The sequence below is a fragment of a genome, unplaced genomic scaffold (assembly GCF_019419815.1).
Source record: "Pyrus x bretschneideri cultivar Hongxiangsu unplaced genomic scaffold, Pyrus_bretschneideri_v1 Contig32, whole genome shotgun sequence".
Classification (NCBI taxonomy): Eukaryota; Viridiplantae; Streptophyta; class Magnoliopsida; order Rosales; family Rosaceae; genus Pyrus; species Pyrus x bretschneideri.
In genome coordinates this window covers 3,560,652-3,577,506 of record NW_025999635.1, presented here as the reverse complement: position 1 = coordinate 3,577,506, position 16,855 = coordinate 3,560,652, and the positions used below count along the sequence as shown (strand labels likewise).

General features: G+C 36.7%; 3 protein-coding genes across 7 annotated transcripts; 2 read left to right on the top strand and 1 right to left on the bottom strand.

Moving 5' to 3' along the window:
- The first annotated feature begins 7,552 nt into the window (after positions 1 to 7,552).
- On the top strand, positions 7,553 to 8,554 carry LOC125480200 (putative F-box/LRR-repeat protein 21). The gene is made up of 3 exons (XM_048590774.1): positions 7,553 to 7,922; positions 8,060 to 8,135; positions 8,240 to 8,554. The coding sequence occupies exons 1-3, from the start codon at positions 7,585 to 7,587 to the stop codon at positions 8,552 to 8,554; spliced, it is 729 nt and encodes a 242-aa protein (XP_048446731.1). The 5' UTR covers positions 7,553 to 7,584.
- A 403-nt stretch (positions 8,555 to 8,957) lies between these two features.
- Positions 8,958 to 13,257, bottom strand: LOC103953753 (UDP-xylose transporter 3). 3 transcript variants are annotated; one of them, XM_009365538.3, is made up of 9 exons: positions 13,118 to 13,257; positions 12,830 to 13,023; positions 12,134 to 12,281; positions 11,387 to 11,571; positions 11,208 to 11,275; positions 10,399 to 10,531; positions 9,844 to 10,005; positions 9,492 to 9,764; positions 8,958 to 9,363 (listed from the first exon to the last, which is right to left on the bottom strand). In XM_009365538.3, the coding sequence occupies exons 3-9, from the start codon at positions 12,252 to 12,254 to the stop codon at positions 9,247 to 9,249; spliced, it is 1,059 nt and encodes a 352-aa protein (XP_009363813.2). In that variant the 5' UTR covers positions 12,255 to 12,281; positions 12,830 to 13,023; positions 13,118 to 13,257; the 3' UTR covers positions 8,958 to 9,246. The 3 variants fall into 3 exon arrangements, with proteins under 3 accessions (XP_009363813.2, XP_048446813.1, XP_009363815.2); XM_048590856.1 differs by lacking the exons at positions 12,830 to 13,023; positions 13,118 to 13,257 and adding an exon at positions 12,641 to 12,739; XM_009365540.3 differs by lacking the exons at positions 12,830 to 13,023; positions 13,118 to 13,257 and adding an exon at positions 12,683 to 12,739.
- A 915-nt stretch (positions 13,258 to 14,172) lies between these two features.
- Positions 14,173 to 16,848, top strand: LOC125480259 (reticulon-like protein B16). 3 transcript variants are annotated; one of them, XM_048590878.1, is made up of 5 exons: positions 14,173 to 14,511; positions 15,881 to 15,944; positions 16,034 to 16,175; positions 16,322 to 16,391; positions 16,615 to 16,848. In XM_048590878.1, the coding sequence occupies exons 1-5, from the start codon at positions 14,358 to 14,360 to the stop codon at positions 16,791 to 16,793; spliced, it is 609 nt and encodes a 202-aa protein (XP_048446835.1). In that variant the 5' UTR covers positions 14,173 to 14,357; the 3' UTR covers positions 16,794 to 16,848. The 3 variants fall into 3 exon arrangements, with proteins under 3 accessions (XP_048446835.1, XP_048446833.1, XP_048446834.1); XM_048590876.1 differs by having other exon boundaries at positions 14,188 to 14,511; positions 15,764 to 15,944; XM_048590877.1 differs by having other exon boundaries at positions 14,193 to 14,511; positions 15,764 to 15,944; positions 16,578 to 16,848.
- Positions 16,849 to 16,855: the final 7 nt, after the last annotated feature.

The window sequence follows — 16,855 nt, the reverse complement described above, 5'->3', positions numbered from 1 at the left end:
ACATGGCTTTGTGCAATTTGAACATCGCCAGAAGTAATGTAAAGTAGACCTAAAAGGAAATTTTATGCTAATAAATTAGATGGTATAGAAGTAAATATTTTGAGGTTTACCTGATTTGCAGTGGTTTCAACCACAAGTTTCTTCAACTCTTTGTCTAGAGCAAGCCACTACCAAGAAAGATCAAACGAGCATGTGAAAGGTTGAATGTCGATTAAAGCATCTAGTTGAATGACATGCAACAAATGCTATAAAAGTTGATGGGTTGTAAAAGTTGAAGAAACTTATGGTTGAAACCACCGCAAATCAGGTAAACCTCAAATATTTACATCAATACCATCTAATCTAGTAGAGTAGAATTTTCTTATTCAAATTTAAGTAATGCCTTTTAAAACCGAAACAAAAATGAGTTTGAAGTGTAAACCCAGATAGTGCTTGAAGTGTTGATTTACTCCAAAAGCCTAGATAAAATCCTACTAACTGCTCTGATACAAACAAACACTTTTAAGTTAGCAAGTCTGTCATCATTTTCTGACTTGAACTAGTTAATGTTAGATGTCATGGAAGCTGGCCGATGATACACTCGATAAGATCATGTCTTCCTCCTAACTTTTACTTCTTCGTCTCCTAGCAAGGGATACAGGTTTTAAAGAAAAACCAAATAGAGTATAGACATTGGAGGTAGCGAATGCTAACAGCCATATAAAAACTATTTGAGTAGAGACATATGATATATGAGATACTGCCGTATTAGTTTGATAGAAAGACCATGCTAGTCCCCAAGGCAACCAGAAATTCAAAGAGGTCTGTTATTCTAGCCGACAACAATCTGGTCAGCTCGCGCTCTATTTCATCAAGCGTCTGCATAGAACATGCATATGATACTTCAAAAAAAAAAAAAAGGGTGGGGGAATTATCAATACCACAGACTTGAAAAACATAACCAAAGCATACCATCCGATTTTTCCCAAGCCTTTGCGCATGTTGATTCCGATGGTTTGCTGTATTTTTTGTGAAATCAAATATTTTTTGTGAAGGCTATATCCCAAAAAGACACAACTTTTGCTATATAGCATTCAACACAAAGGCTATAGGTGTCTTGATCCTATCACCAATCAAATTTACATATCCCGCCATGTTGTATTTGATGAAAGTACTTATCCATTTCGGTCACTACACCTCCAGAAACCACCATGTTCAAATAAGTCATCCATCTTCATCACCACCATGTTCATCCTGTCTGGATCTCTAATTTAGTAAACATATTCCCACTGATTCAAATCCTCCATCTTCATCACCACCTTGTGCTTCTGTGTCTGTTCCTATTACTCAACTTTCATCCTCCATTGAAACCATTTCAGTAGATAATTCTTCCAGTTCTATTCCCATTTCAGAACATTCATCTTTGTTACCAAATCAGCCATGTCATCCTCTTATTCAAGTTAATTCTCATCCTATGATTACAAGATCTAAGGTTGGTATATTCAAGTCTAGAGCCTATGCAGCAACAAAGCACCCACTTTCAGTTGATATTGACTATGTTCCTACTACATACTTGCAAGCTTCTAAACATGCTCATTGGAGGAAGGCTATGTAAGATGAATACAATGTCTTGCTATCCATTGGTACTTGGTCTCTAGTTCCCTCTCATCATTCTTAAAACATAGTAGGTTGTAAGTGGGTTTTTAGAGTTAAGAAAAAGCCAAATGGCACTGTTGATCGATACAAAGCCCAATTTGTAGCCAAGGGCTTCCATCAACAGAAAGGTATTAATTTTCAAGAAACTTTTAGTCCGGTTGCCAAACCGGTTACAATTCGGATACTTATCAACTTGGCTATTCAATATAATTGGTTTCTTAACCAATTGGACATTAATAATGTCTTCTTTCATAGAGACTTAAAGGAGGATGTCTACATACAACAGACCCCAGGTTTTGTTGACCCTCTATATCTTAATTATGTTTGTAAGTTGAGAAAATCTTTGTATGGACTCAAACAGGCTCCTCGAGCTTGGTTTGATAAATTGTTTCAAGCTATTCACTCTCTTAGGTTCAAACAATCCTCCTCAAATGCTTCTTTGTTTGTTCTCAATGGTCCTCAGTTGGTAATTGTTCTTATCTATGTTGACGATATTATTGTCACTGGACCAAGTTCTCAACTTTGTCAACAATTTATTCAGCAACTCAGTGCTCAATTTCTAGTGAAAGACCTTGGTCCTCTACACTATCTCTTGGGTTTAGAGGAACATAGATCCCCATAGGGCATATTTCTCCACCAAACCAAGTACTTACTGGATATTCTCAAGAAAACAAACATGGAGGGTGCAAAACCTTATTGCACTCCTCTTGGATCCAAGAAATTAGATCACAGTGGGCTCTCTTGTCCAATCCTAATGAATATCGTTCAATTGTTAGTGGTTTACAATATCTAACTTGGACTAGACCGGATCTTGCCTTTGTTATGAACCAGATCTGCCAATTCATGCGTTCTCCCATGGAACATCTTCAGGCAGCTAAAAGAGTTCTCAAGTTTCTTAAAGGCTCTGTTTCCTATGGTTTGTGGTTCACAAAGTGTCCTGTCCACCTTTTAGCATACTCTGATGCCGATTGGTTTGGCTGCACATTTGATAAGCGTTCTACCAGTGGCTATTGTGTGTTCCTAGGCTCTAATCTTATTAGCTAGAGTGCCAAGAAACAAAGCATTATTGCTCGTCCATCTACAGAAGCTGAATATCACTCCTTAGCTCACACAGCTATAGACATTACTTAGTTTGCAAGATTTTCAAAGATCTTCACTTCCTCTATCTACACTGCCTACACTTTGGTGTGACAACATCTCAGCTATATCCTTAGCATCTAATCTGTCTTTCATGCTAGAACAAAGCATATTGAGATCGATTATCACTATATTAGAGAATTGGTTCTGGAAAATCTCCTCAAAGTGCAGTTTGTTTGCAGTGAAGACCAATTAGCTGATCTTCACAGCAAGTCCCTATCTAAAAACAGATTCACCTATATGTGTTCCAAGCTTCCAATTAGAATCATTTCTGATTCCCCTTCTCGCTTGAGGGGGTGTATTGGGGAGAATGACAAGTCATCCATTCCAATTACTGTTAAAATTAAATGTAATTAGTTGTGGTTACCGTTGTGATTAGTTAAGACAATTATAAGATTAGCTAAGACAGTTAGGGGTATCTATGTAAATAGCCAAAAGGCTATATATACCAACACACTGTGTAATTCATTATTCAGTCAATACAAGAAGAAAACCTAGAGGAAGTTTTCTGTTTCAATAGAAACATTAGTCCACAAAAAGTGTTTCCTGTCGGTTTTCAACGATAGATCGCACAACAAAAACGGATACCAGGACAATGTGGTGGGTATATTTGATTTCACAAAAAATACAGCAAATCATGGGAATCAACATGCGCAAAGGCTGGGGAGAATCGGATGGTATGTTTTGGTTATGTTTTTCAAGTATGTCGTATATATGCATGTTCTATGTAGACACTTGATGAAATAGAGCGCGAGCTGACCAGATTGTTACCGGCTAGACTAACAAACCTCTTTGAATTTCTAGTTGCCTCGAGGACTAGCATGATCTTTCTATCAAACTAATAAGGCAGTATCTCATATATCATATGTCTCTACTCAAATAGTTTTTATATGGCTGTTAGCATTCGCTACCTCCAATGTCTATACTCTATTTGGTTTTTCTTTAAAACCAACACTGTTGTTTGTATCCCTTGCTAAGAGACGAAGAAGTAGAAGTTAGGAGGAAGACGGGATCTTATCGAGTGTATCATCGGCCAACTTCCATGACATCTAACATTAACTAGTTCAAGTCAGAAAATGATGATAGACTTGCTAACTTAAAAGTGTTTGTTTGTATCAGATCAGTTAGTAGGATTTTATCTAGACTTTTGGGGTAAATCAACACTTCAAGCACAATCTGGGTTTACACCTCAAACTCATTTTTGTTTTGGTTTTAAAAGGCATTACTTAAATTTGAATAAGAAAATTCTACTTTACTAGATTAGATGATATTGATGTAAATATTTGAGGTTTACCTAGTTTGCGGTGGTTTCAACCATAAGTTTGTTCAACTCTTACAACCCATCCAGAACCCTGCAGCAAATCGGGTGGTTGACATGATCTGCGAGAAAAAAGAAACCCCTTTTACATTAACCAACATTTCTCTTGTAAAACGAAATACAATGCATTTCTGCATGGAAACAAACAAAATCATGAGCTTAAATCCTGATATTAACAAGACATCCAAAAACTTGAAATCAAAGAATTAAATCAGCGGTTTCGATCGCGGTAATTAGTATAAGTAGCAGCCGAATTATGGGAAAACTAACACCATGCTACCTAATTGAATTGCTACTTCTAATATCAGTTTACTTCCACAAACAATTATAATCAAACAAATATTTAAACATTTTAATTAAATTTATACTTTATAGGACCCGAGGAAAAAGAAAAGGAATATGTAAAGAAACTACGAAATAAAATAACAATTCTTCATTCCTCATCTTCAGATGAACATAGTAGTTTAAAGGGGTGTGATATCCACACACTCTATTTTAATTCTCACACATCTTTTTAATTTTCGGCCGTCGAATCGAATGAATTGAAAAAGATCAACGGACAAAAAAACTACATGTTGGAAGAACCAGTGCTACAATTGAGTTAAAATTGGGAGGTAATTGCTACAATTTTCTCATTTAGTTTTTCATAATTTCCCTTTCATTCCACGTCACATATGTGGCACGTGAGTTATTTTATCAGAAGTTCTAACGGACTTACGAAAAGAACCGTAACTGAGTATTTTGATGAATTAAAAGACAAATAGTTACATATTTTAGTTAAAGAATTATTACTACAATTTCCTTCCTTTAACTTATTTAGCTAACTAATCTAAATTAATATTGTAAATAAGGCTAACCTCAAAGTAGTTCGATAAATGTCTGCAGGTTTGTCTCCTTCCCATGGAGGTACGGGTACCACATCCATAATCTCCTGGAATGTCCTGTTAAGACGCGGAGGTGCTCGACATGATGCTGAAACAGGTATACGTTAAAACCAATCAGCATGCTTTATACGATACTAATCTTATGTGACATGCATGTTGTCTGTCAAGACCTATGACACAAAGTAATGGAATATTTTCTCTCTTGCCCTTAATTTTTGAGTCTCAAAAACAAGTGCAGCTAAAAGAAGGATTAAAGCTTTTCCGTCACAGTGTTAATGGCCAAAATCTATCTTGGTCACTGTGTTTTTCATTTAGGCATTGGCTCACTGTTCTCCAACCTTTGCAATCTAAGAGCTCGTTTGGATGTACTTTTAAAATAACCGAAAGCACTTTTGGCAAAAATATTTTTAGAACTAATCCTTAGTAAAAATGCAAGTAAATTCTAGAAAAGTGGTTCCCTGGAAGAAGCACATAACTAATGTTTCTTGCAAAAAGCACTTTAAGTGCTTTTGGAATCCAAAAACATTTTCTCTAAAAACGCTTTCAGTTATTTTAAAAGCATATCTAAACGAGTCCTAAGTCACTTTCTATAAAACAATTTATTAAAATTCATTTTTCTAATTGAATAATAAAAAAATACTAATACAGTAAATATAGTAGTTATTAAATTCAAAGCCGAATGAGAATCAAACTGGGAAAATGATTCGACTGCACAAAGAGAGTAGTTTGTTTTCTGCAATTAGTTTATGTAGGCAATGTGAACTTTTGGATAACTTGCATAGTTACATTTGTGTTAACAGAATATGACAGAAAGAAAGGGAGGGAGGGTTAGCAATGAGATCTTGGTGTTGGGACGGAGACTACCTGAGGCTGGGGGTCTTGTCCGAGAGGGGAGTGCAGCTGCAAGAAGTGAGAATGAATAAGGATTGAACTGAAAAGAGGAGGTTATACATGTATATATGCTCTTATACACAACTTTTCATGCTCTGACACACACCATTTTCATTTTTCTGTTGGAATCTTGTTTGGCCTCTACAAATCATGAAAAGGAATTGTCACATTATAATTATAATCAGTTAGAGTTAATTATTAGGTTAACTTCCTTTAAGGTAGGACCTTAGGCAAACATGTTGAAGTGATGAAAAACCCCACGTCTCTAAGGATTGAGTAGTGCTTTCAGTTACCAACTGCTGTTCATAATAGGTGGAATGCAGTTTGGATCAGCATCTATATATGGAATGGTCCCTGCTTAAGAGGAAAATGTTTTATACGGAAACTAGCCCTATTCTAGTGAGAACATAAGGTTCCTACTGAGTAGAAAATTCTTCCTTATTCACCGTTTCACGGCTTTATCAAACATACAACAGGCAAAGGTGAGAAGTTATTTATTTATTTCCATCAAATGCATTTGGGTTGAATTGATAACCAAACTCTTGTTCAGATACATGTATGTGGATTGTGATTTAGGGTTCTTGCTAATTGTAACGTTCCAACATTTTCACCTTTCCATCTTTGGATATCTGGTCAAATGAAAGCAACGACGTGATTGGACATGGTATGCAGAAAGAGAAAATAGTGTGCTTTGTCATGTCCCAACTGAAAAACATGTATGTATACTTTCTACTAATATTAAATATATACATGAAGAAATTTAACGGTCGGATTGTCGTTTAAGAGTCGAAGATTATGAATATGATACACTTAGAAAATAACGTATGTTATACACAAATGTATGGTAGAAGCACTATTCAGCTTAATCTTACAACCTTCATGTTCTAAATACAATGTTTGCCACTATAAGTTTTGAGAACATGGCTAAATCGATTGAAATGAGGTTAATATGAGTTAGGTCAGCAAGTTAAAGCAGTGTGATTGTTTTCTTACACTCAAGTACAAAATATTCTTGTATTATCGATTTTCCAAAACTAAACAGGTATGAGTAGGTCAAAATAGTTTGATCGTTTTCTCACACTCGTGAATGTGAGTTAAGGTTTCAAAGTTACTTTTATCCAACCTCTTATCTACCCCTCTTTATATCTTCATGCTTGTCTACAACTATAATTTGAGTTGTCTGGGGTTGTTGTACTGCTCTCGACTTTGTATCCGTTAGAACTCATATTTTAATGATCTCCAGCCTTTTATTTTCCCGTAAGCTCCGTTTGGCAGCAGTCTTCTCTTCTCTATGGTACAACCATGACTTAGATAGTTACATTAATTTTAACATAATGCGACAGAAACTACCAGGAGGAGGATTGGAACGGGACCTTAGGTGCAAGGGTGAATGCCCCTAACCAATTGCGTTACAAGCCACTAACATGATAAACATTGTATTTACATGAAAACCTCAGGTGCAAGGCTGAGGTTTTCAGTCTTTTAGCATAACATTATTTCTCAAATTAATTTGATTAGTTGGAGTTTATTTTTATTTCCTTGTACAGCCACGTTAAGTTAAGGTTGAGTCATCATACCCTTTATTTTAGACCGTTGGAGGTTGACTTGTTGAGTCATCTTACACCTTATTTTAGAACATTGGATGAGAATTAATCTAAAGACTAAAAACAAGTGTAAACATATCCGTCGACCCTTTGTATTCTCAGTAAAGTAATTATCATGTGTATATATATTCGTTTTATTGTCTTAATCTTCAAAGAGACTACAAGAACCACAAGCGGAATGGGGAAGAAAAAGATCAAGAAAAGCCTCCGAGCAAAGCGTGTGCGAAACTGTCATACATGGACAGAACTAGCAGACGACCTTATAATATCGATAATGTCAAGGTTGACAACCTTGGAAATCCTGACGAGCGCTCAGGTGGTGTGCAAGGTGTGGTTCAACATCTGTAAGAACCCTCTCATGTGGCGCACCATTGACATGAGAGGAGATGACTTATATTCCTTAGGAAAAAAGTACAATTTGAAGAAAATGTGTCGACACGCGGAGCAGCTGTGGTAATTTGGTCGAGGTCAAGTTCGACCACTTCGACGACGCTGATAGGTATGTCAGTTTTGCATGTTTATATATTATTGTCACTTTAGAATTTGATTTTGTTGTACTTCGGTGGCTAAATTTTCAACCCTTTATGCAGTTCGAGTAGACTTAGAAGCCTCCGACTCGTGCAAATATTGTGTGGAACTGGGAAAAGTGGCTTCGAAGTTTCCATGGTTGGAGTACCTTGAAATTTCATTGTTTCCCGTAGGAATCTCACGTGAATCCTTGCTAGTGGTCGGACGCTCTTGTCCACTTTTGAAATCTCTTAAACTTAACAAAATCTGGTACACTGGACAACGCACTTGCAATAGCAGGAACTATGCACGGTTTGCAGCACCTCCAAGTTTTCGCAAATGAGCTGACAGATGAAGGCTTGCGAGAAATTCTTGACTGTTGTCCTCGTCTCGTGTCGCTCGGCCTGCGCTATTGTTTTAACCTTAAGGTCGATGGAGATTTGAGAATGAGATGTGCTGAAGGAATCAGAACATTGTGGCTGCCCGAAGATTCCATTGCCGACTATGAATTTGCTGAAGCAGCTCAAGACGACGTCATTTGTTCCGAGTTAGACTTATCAGGAACGTCGTCAGTATAGAAGGTATAATTATGATTATGATTATGATTACGATTATGATTATGATTATGATATCCCAACTTACGATGACTTTTATTTGAAAACAAAAGGGCCATACCCATCCAAGTAACATGGATCTTACTGTATTCTTTGTTAGAGTCTACTTTGATAGGGAATTTAGGAGCTGTTTTCCTTTGGGGTCAAGTTTGCTGTTGTTTTCCATCCTTTTTAAGGAGCAATACTTCGAAAAATAAAATTTCCGTCAACTTGTATAATGACATGTGGTATACAATCCCATTAAAACCTGAAAATGGCATGCAACCCCAAAAATTTTTACGTCAACTTCTGTCACCTTGTATAATGACATGCAAACCCAAAAATATTTACGCAGATACTTCATCAAAAACTCCGGGATTCGATGGAGTAACGGTAAAGGAGTTAATCAATTTGTATATAACAGACAATAAAATTGCATTACAAATGCGTACAAAATTGAACCATATTCTCTTGAACTAATTGTCCATCTATCAACTTAATGTAATTCGCAATCAACACGAACGAAGAAAGGGCGGGACGGACACCTGTTCGAACATGGAGACGCAAGGGTGAAGAATTTTTGCACAAATAATATTGTCATTGCTCTCTAACAGCTCTACATGCTGCTATTAGTACTCTTAGGTGGGTAAATTAACAAGATTTGAAAGTTTTCGCCATCACGCATGCAAATCTTTGTTCAACTTCCATACAGGGGCAATTTGGGGAGCAGAATCAGTTCCTACACCGCTTCCGTTTTCCACCCCCATTAGAGGATCAGACTCACCCTCTCCTGCCTGAAACCATTTCAAAGGAAAAGAGACGACTTCATACATCAATTCGTTATTCAATGTTTACGAAAATGATTCAGATATCTAGAAAGTACGTCATGCAATTACAGAGATTAAGCAAAGTGGGCTAGAACCTGTGGTGGCTGCGTTGCTTCTTCGGCAGCCTTTTTCTGACCCTCACGAGTGCAAAAGTAAGAATATAAAACCATCCCAGCAAGTGCGACTAATATTCCGAGGATGTTCCTCCAGTCAAATGGATCATGAAGCAAAATATAACCAAATGCCAGCACAAGGCATGTCTTTAGATGTCCAAGAACTTGATATGTGACAGGAGATGTCTTTCCAATCACAAGAAATGTGCTAAAGTTTACAGAGACGGAGATTAGGCAGGATATAATTATGAAAACCTGCAAAATCAGAGAGAGAACACAATCAGTAATGCTTTCTAGGGAAAAGGGGAAAAAAAATAATGATTTCAATTCTCACCAGCACTTGAGTTGTATACTTGAAAGCAAATACATTTTGATTCGTCAAGAACCAATCCAGAAACGGGCCAGTGATTAATAAAGTTCCTGATTGATATGGACATGATTGATACAGAAGTTGTGTTGAAGAAACCTTAAACTTCTTTTGGATGGTATTTGTCATCTGAAAGAAACTAGTCAAGGAAACAAAATTGGACAGCTGAGACCTATTGAAATGACCTAATAAGGGCATGCATGTCAGCTCTTTCTAATGGAAAGTATCCAGCACTATGAACTGTGAGACCTGAACAGCTTCAGACTCGTACATGTAAGTATGTTTTTCAAGACGGAGAAAACTAATACAGGCAGTGCTGGTGAATTTTTTTTCTTAAAGCAGTAAAAAATAGAAGTGATTTAGAGACTTTGCATCCATGACTTTAGACAATATCATTCAAGAATTCTTACGTCCAGGTATTTTCTTTCTTTAATTATGCAGTGGTATATGTGTCAATGGTTCATACTATAACACAAACTAGACAGAGATATTAGTCAAAAAAGAAAACTCTATCGAGGATACAATTTGGGCAACGCATGTTGTAATAACTGCAAGAAGAGACAAGATACTTCCAAGAGCATTAAGTTGAACATCAGTGACTGTTGCAATCCCAACACCAAGGAGCAGAACAAGGAGGGCAATCTGAATGCTCCTACTGCAATAGGAATTGAAGTTAAGATAATATTAGAATGGTAATAGGTAAGGAAATCAGAATATAAGATTATGGATTAACAATCAATGTTGCAGATTACGAGGAAACTAAATGCAGTACGTTTGAAAGTTGAACCGTGATGTGAAAAGAGTAAATGGATTGAAAGACATGAAGCAGTAGGTTCCTTAAGTACTGAATATCAGCTATCGCAGCAGGAAGTGAACTGAGGTGGTCAGAATCAGTGATGGCATATGATAAATTGGCATTCGACAGTGATAAATGGTAAGGAATGCACCATCATAACAAGACAAAACTCAACCCCTTGCCCCTCCTCTTCCTCATACTTATTTATTTAAGATATAACAGCATTACTTATTAAAATAAAATGAAAAAGAGGCACAGACAAATTGCCAAAGTACTGTAATTATACCTTTATATGAATTCAGAGGGAAGGAAAATACAAGAAAAACCACAATATCACAATTTTATATTTCGCGAAACAATTATATTTCCACTGGATCAAGAATATAAACACATCATAAGCAAATACAACAAGATTATATATGGGTAACATTGGGCAACAAATGGCTCCGTTATGAGTTTAAAACTTTGGATATGCTTGAATGACTCGGTAAACCAACATCTGAGTAAAAAAAATAAAAAATAAAAAAGGCTAAACCTGAATTTCTTCGCTAGGAAAAGGGTCTCCAATAGTACAGTACAAGGGATGATTGCCAGCTTAGTCATCTAGAATGCAAGAACAAAAGAGGATTTCAGAATTATCTGGAAAATGCTGAAACACCAAAGTTTTAGCTAGAAGCTACAAAGTCAAAATGAAATTGAAGGAAACAAATATACCTGATAAAAGCCAACTGAATTGAACCCCAGGCTCAGATTTAACAGTCCAATTGAGATTCCATTCAGAATGCCAAACCCCGTCACAGTCGTTTGATCAAGCGGTTTGTGCTCAAAGAATTTCATCTTTAAAGCCACGTGAAGGGAACAAAAGGTGACTAAAAGATGCCAGCTTGTCAAAGTTGTGGCTGCACAAATATGTATAACAATCTAATCAGTAATCACAGTAAATTCGGGTAAACCAAGTAAAAATTAACAGGATAGCAAAATCTTCCACATAACAATAGTGCACTCCCGTAATTTTCCTTCAAAAAGAACATTTAGCGGTGGGATTTACCAATGCGACCTGTTTGAATTGCTAAAGGACCCAAATTATATCTCCTTACTGCATCCTGGCTGAATTAAATTTCAATGCTGTTTAAAGTTGAACTACAAATCGAAAGCTATAATGAGTGGAATCACCAACAATAACTCCCCCGCCTTACCCTTTAAAACAGAAAATAAAATTGCAATTGTTTTGAAAGCTCCAAATTTTTGTTTCTATTTAAGTTTGTTATTCAATAGCAACAACTTCATCAGTTTTATTCGTTTGCCCACGAAACCTTCAAAGCGCATCATTCTTACCAAACTTAGATTTCTAAAAATTAAGGCAACCCAAGTAAATTCAGCATTGAATGCAATAAAACACATGGTCCAGAAGTTGAAATACCAACAAAAATAAGGCAACAATGGAGACATTGAAAAGCTTACCAAAAGTGAAACCCAAAGAACTAATGAGGGCCTTGTTGCAAATGACAATGGAGACCGACGAGACCACAGAGAGGGTCAACGCTCCCACTGTCCCCAACTGAAACCTCGCGCCTTCCCCCATCTTTTTTGCCTCCGACCCAACTTCAAGCTGTCCACAAACAACCCAAAAACTATAATAAAATATAAAAAAATCCATAAAATGAGAAGAAAACAAATGCGGAATATCAAGTGAGCTCACTAAGATTAGCAAAAACTGGGAAATGGGCAATCAGAGAAGCGGATATTAATGGGTTTAGAGGGGATCACAGTCTCAAACAACCCCAAAAACTCAAAATTTCAATCTTTTTTCTATGAAATAAGAGAAAAAAAGTTACGCAGAATATGAAGTGTACTCACTAAAGGTAGCAAAAACTGAGAAATGGAATATCATAGCAATAGAGATTAATGGGTTTTGAGGGGACAAAAGACTCAAACAACCCCAAAATCTCAAAAATCCAATCTTTTTACCATAAAACTAGAAACGAAATGCAGAAATTGAAGTGAACTCGCTGAGAATGGCAGAATCTGAGAAATGGGCAATCCAAGAAACATATAATAATGGGTTTTAAGTCGCAGAAAAACCCCAAAATCTTAAAAATTCAGCATCTTTGTCCATAAATCAGAAGAAAAATATTGCAGAATATGAAGTGAACTCACTGAGAGTGACAGAAGCCGATAAATGGGCAATCTGGAGAACTAGACGTTGAGTTGTTTGGAAGGGATCAGAGTCTCAGATCTGATGGATGGCTGAGATCAGTTGGAGGTCAATGCCCAATTGGTTGTGTTGTCTGTCTCTGTGATTTGCTTGTGGAATTGGAGACTATTGGTCAGCTGATTCAAGAGAGATGCACCTAACAATTTGCGTCCAACATAAAAAAATACTTGTAAGAGTGGGGGGGGAGAGAGAGAGAGAGAGAGAGAGAGAGGGAGGGAGGGAGGTCTCACAGCTGACAGAGAGCTGATGGTGAGGTCAGTGGGTTTCGTGTCTATTTCCTTTTATCTTTTCTTGCTGGAGAATGAGGGGGGAAGGACGCCGACGGTTAAAATACTGGATATATGACACTCGCAAAAGGTTGCAATCGGAACCGTCCCCTTCGGATCCAACCAAACTAAGCCACCTAATCAATAATTCGGATTGTTGATCCAATAGTTATAAACAGAGATTCCTTTAAAAGTTATAAAAATTGTAACCGTTTGATTAAATTTTAATTGTTTGGATTCATTGATTAGTGAACTCAATTTTAGTTGATCCGGAGATGATCCTATTCCGTTGATATTTTTATGATGCCCTAGTACGAGAATCTTCGGATTTTAACTGTTAGATAGTTGTTTAAAATATAAAAATTAAAATGTAACAGTTGAAAAATCTGAAACATTTTATACGGGGATTATAAAACTTTTATTAAAATTAGATAAAATTCTTGTATAAAAATAAAAAATAAAAAATGAAAATCAAATCGATTACCTCATAGCTTATTTCCTTCTTTATTTTGAGATATTGTATGCTGATTTTAAGGTAATATACATAGAGAAGTCATTAATTTGAATAATTTGTTCTTCTCCTACACATTCTTGGTGCTCATGGCTCATGAGAGGCGTAATTTCTTTGATAAAGGAGAAAAAATTTTGGTTGAGTAGCTCAACCAAATCATATGTGCGACCATATCACGAAGAAGGGAAACTCTCTGATCGTCTATTCAACTTAATATCATTTTCATATAGGCATTTCAATCTCTCATGACCACCATCATGCTATTAACCAGTGTCAGGAATCGAATTTAGGACTTGTCGTGTAGAACATGGGTCTAAAATTCGTCCCTAACCACTGGATCATCCCAAGAAACCTTTTTTTTTTTTTTTTTTAAAATTGTCAAACGATAGATTTTATTAAATTAAATGTTAAATTAGAAGAAACGAAGTTCAAACTTACAAATCCCTGTAATAAAAGACCGCTTACCGGCTTGTTACATGTTCATTGGTATCAAAGGACAAATATTTTGTCTAATTGTCCACTGTGGTCCCGCTAAACATCCATACTTATGGCACAGGGAATTTTGTGGATCTGAAGAAAGTAGTGACCAAAAAATAACCGAGGAACATGTTCTTTTCGTTTCAATTCTACGAGAAATACTGACGAATTTTATAACTCCTTACTCTTCGGAGAGACAGATATTTGAATTTCTTGATGGAGAATTCACAAGATTTATGCAGCACAGAGGGAGATGGGGATGGACGGAAGGATGTGGCTTCCACTTCTTACACCACCGCATGCGTCGGCGCTGCGTATCGGTTGTTTGGACGTCAAGAGTCAGTGCACAATTGCTTGGGCGGCTGTCAAGGTGACAAAAATTGAAACTTTTTGTTTTATTTTATCTTTAATTTAAAAAGATCGAAACTTTTAGGACATTTCTGGCGTTTGGATTTGTGGGGTTTCTCTATAATTTCCTTTCCATCTTTTAAACTTTTGGGTTTTGTAATTTGATTATCTGCGAAAACGAAAATGTTGTGCTTTTGGTTCTTGATTATCTGCAAAAACGAAAATTTTGTGCTTTTGGGTTCTTGATTATCTGATATGGAGCAATGTTGGGTTGCATTTACTGTGTAGAATTGATAGGTTAACTTGAATGTATCTCTGGTTTATCTCGGAGTGTCTATGTTGCCAATTGATTAGAAATTAGAGTGACGTTGGATGGTGAAAGCCAACGCATGAGTAAAGGTGTAATGTAGAGGTTGTGGTAAAGGGGGCAGTTGATCAGTGTGCTCTTTAGTTGAAAAGAAATGTGTCGTTAGTTACAACTGCCGGAGAAGCCTGAAAGTTAAAGAGTGGGAGAATGAAGGTTTTTTGGGCAATCGTTTTCAATTTTCTGTTAGTAGTTGAAGAAAAGAAAGAAAAACTGCGGGAAAAAAACAATGTATCTTGTAGCAATCAATGGCATTCTTGGAGTGCAAATTTGCAATCACTTGCATATTTTAGGGTAGGGGATAGATGTGTCGCAGGGCTTGTTGGGCTTGTTTTGTGAGTCAAGTGACCGTCTTTTTGTTCTACTTAGGGAAACTCAAGAGCAAGCTAACTTTAGCGGTTTGTTTGAGTTAATTTGCATCATATTGACTTTACCACCACATTTACTTTCCAAGAGTACTGTTGTTATCCGTGATAGAGAAGCAAATGACATCTTTCCATAGTGCAAGTGTAAACGCTGCATATTTTTATTATGATCTGATGCATGTAGACAAACTTAAATCAGGTACATATATAGCTAGGCTTCTAGTAGTGATCACCCAGTATGCCCCATTATCCAGTTGCTCGGAAATCTCACATTTGCCTATCAGTACGTGTGTACAACGCCTGATTCTTTTCCTGTCACATTTGCTCTTCCAGAAGTCTTTTGGAAATAGCTAGGCTAGTTGTTCCCTCGTTATTCATTCATGCATATGTGAACAACTTGAATGTAGGAATTGGATTTCAAGTATCTGAATATAGTAATGACTGACTCGAGAATGGTTTTCACTTGTTATTTGCATATCTACCTATCTTGTTTTGCCAACATTTTTCATAGTTCTATTCCTTAGTACATCTCTTTTTCCTTTTAGCTGCTGATGTTTTGTTGTGGAAGCGGGGACGTGTTTCTTTCGGCGCTATCATTGTTTCTACAGTTTCTTGGCTTGTGTTTGAGCGGTCTGGATTATCATTCTTATCAATTTGTGCAGACGTCTTGCTGATTTTGGTTGTACTCTTATTCCTTCGTGCCAACTATGCTGTTTATAGAAATAAGTACGAATTTTCTACTCTCCACTTGTATTATTATCAACCTTGCACAGAAACTGTTTACAATGAGGGTAACTATCATATTCTTTGAGTAGACAATTGCAAACATTACCGGAGTTAGTAATATCAGAGGAAATGGTTAACAATGCTGCAGCATCGTTTCGTGTTAAAATCAACAATGTGCTGCTTATGGCTCATGATATCACTCTTGGCAAAGATTTTAGACTGTTTTTCAAGGTCAGTGTTGCGTTGCATCTTACAATGATAATGTTTTTGGAATCTATTTTCTAGCTGAAACCACAAGGTGTTCTCTTTCGACTTCTCATTTTATCTGTTACCGATTCAAATTTATGACTTTTACGAAGCTACTATGCATTTGACAGGTGGTGGTTTGGCTGTGGCTCTTCTCCGTCATTGGAAGCTTTTTCTCCTTCTTTACACTTGCTTATATCAGTATGTGCATCCTCCTCCTGTGTCTGTCAAATGAATGATCTTTGTGACTGTCTCTTTTAAATTTTTGTATGTAAGTTGTCAAGTTCTGGACCCGTTAGGTCGAATATTTTTCTAGCAGAAACGAGGTGGTTGGCACATGTAAATTTCTTGTGAGATTTTATACTTGAACTTCTTTGATGGTGGCAGGTTCAATCTTATCAATAACACTTCCTGCCTTGTACAGCAAGCATGAAGAAACCGTGGATGGGTATTACGGAAAGATCCACCGGCAGTTTTCAAAGCATTACAAAATCGTGGACGAGGGTGTTTTTAACAGAGTCCCCAGAAATGTACCAAGGGACAAAGATTCCTAATCCGGAAAATTTAGATTCAAACTCTGTGTCATCAGTAGCATACCGTTGAGTTTGGGATTTTGTTATAAAGATCGATATGTTACAAGGCCTAGCGGATTTTTTCCCGTTGTT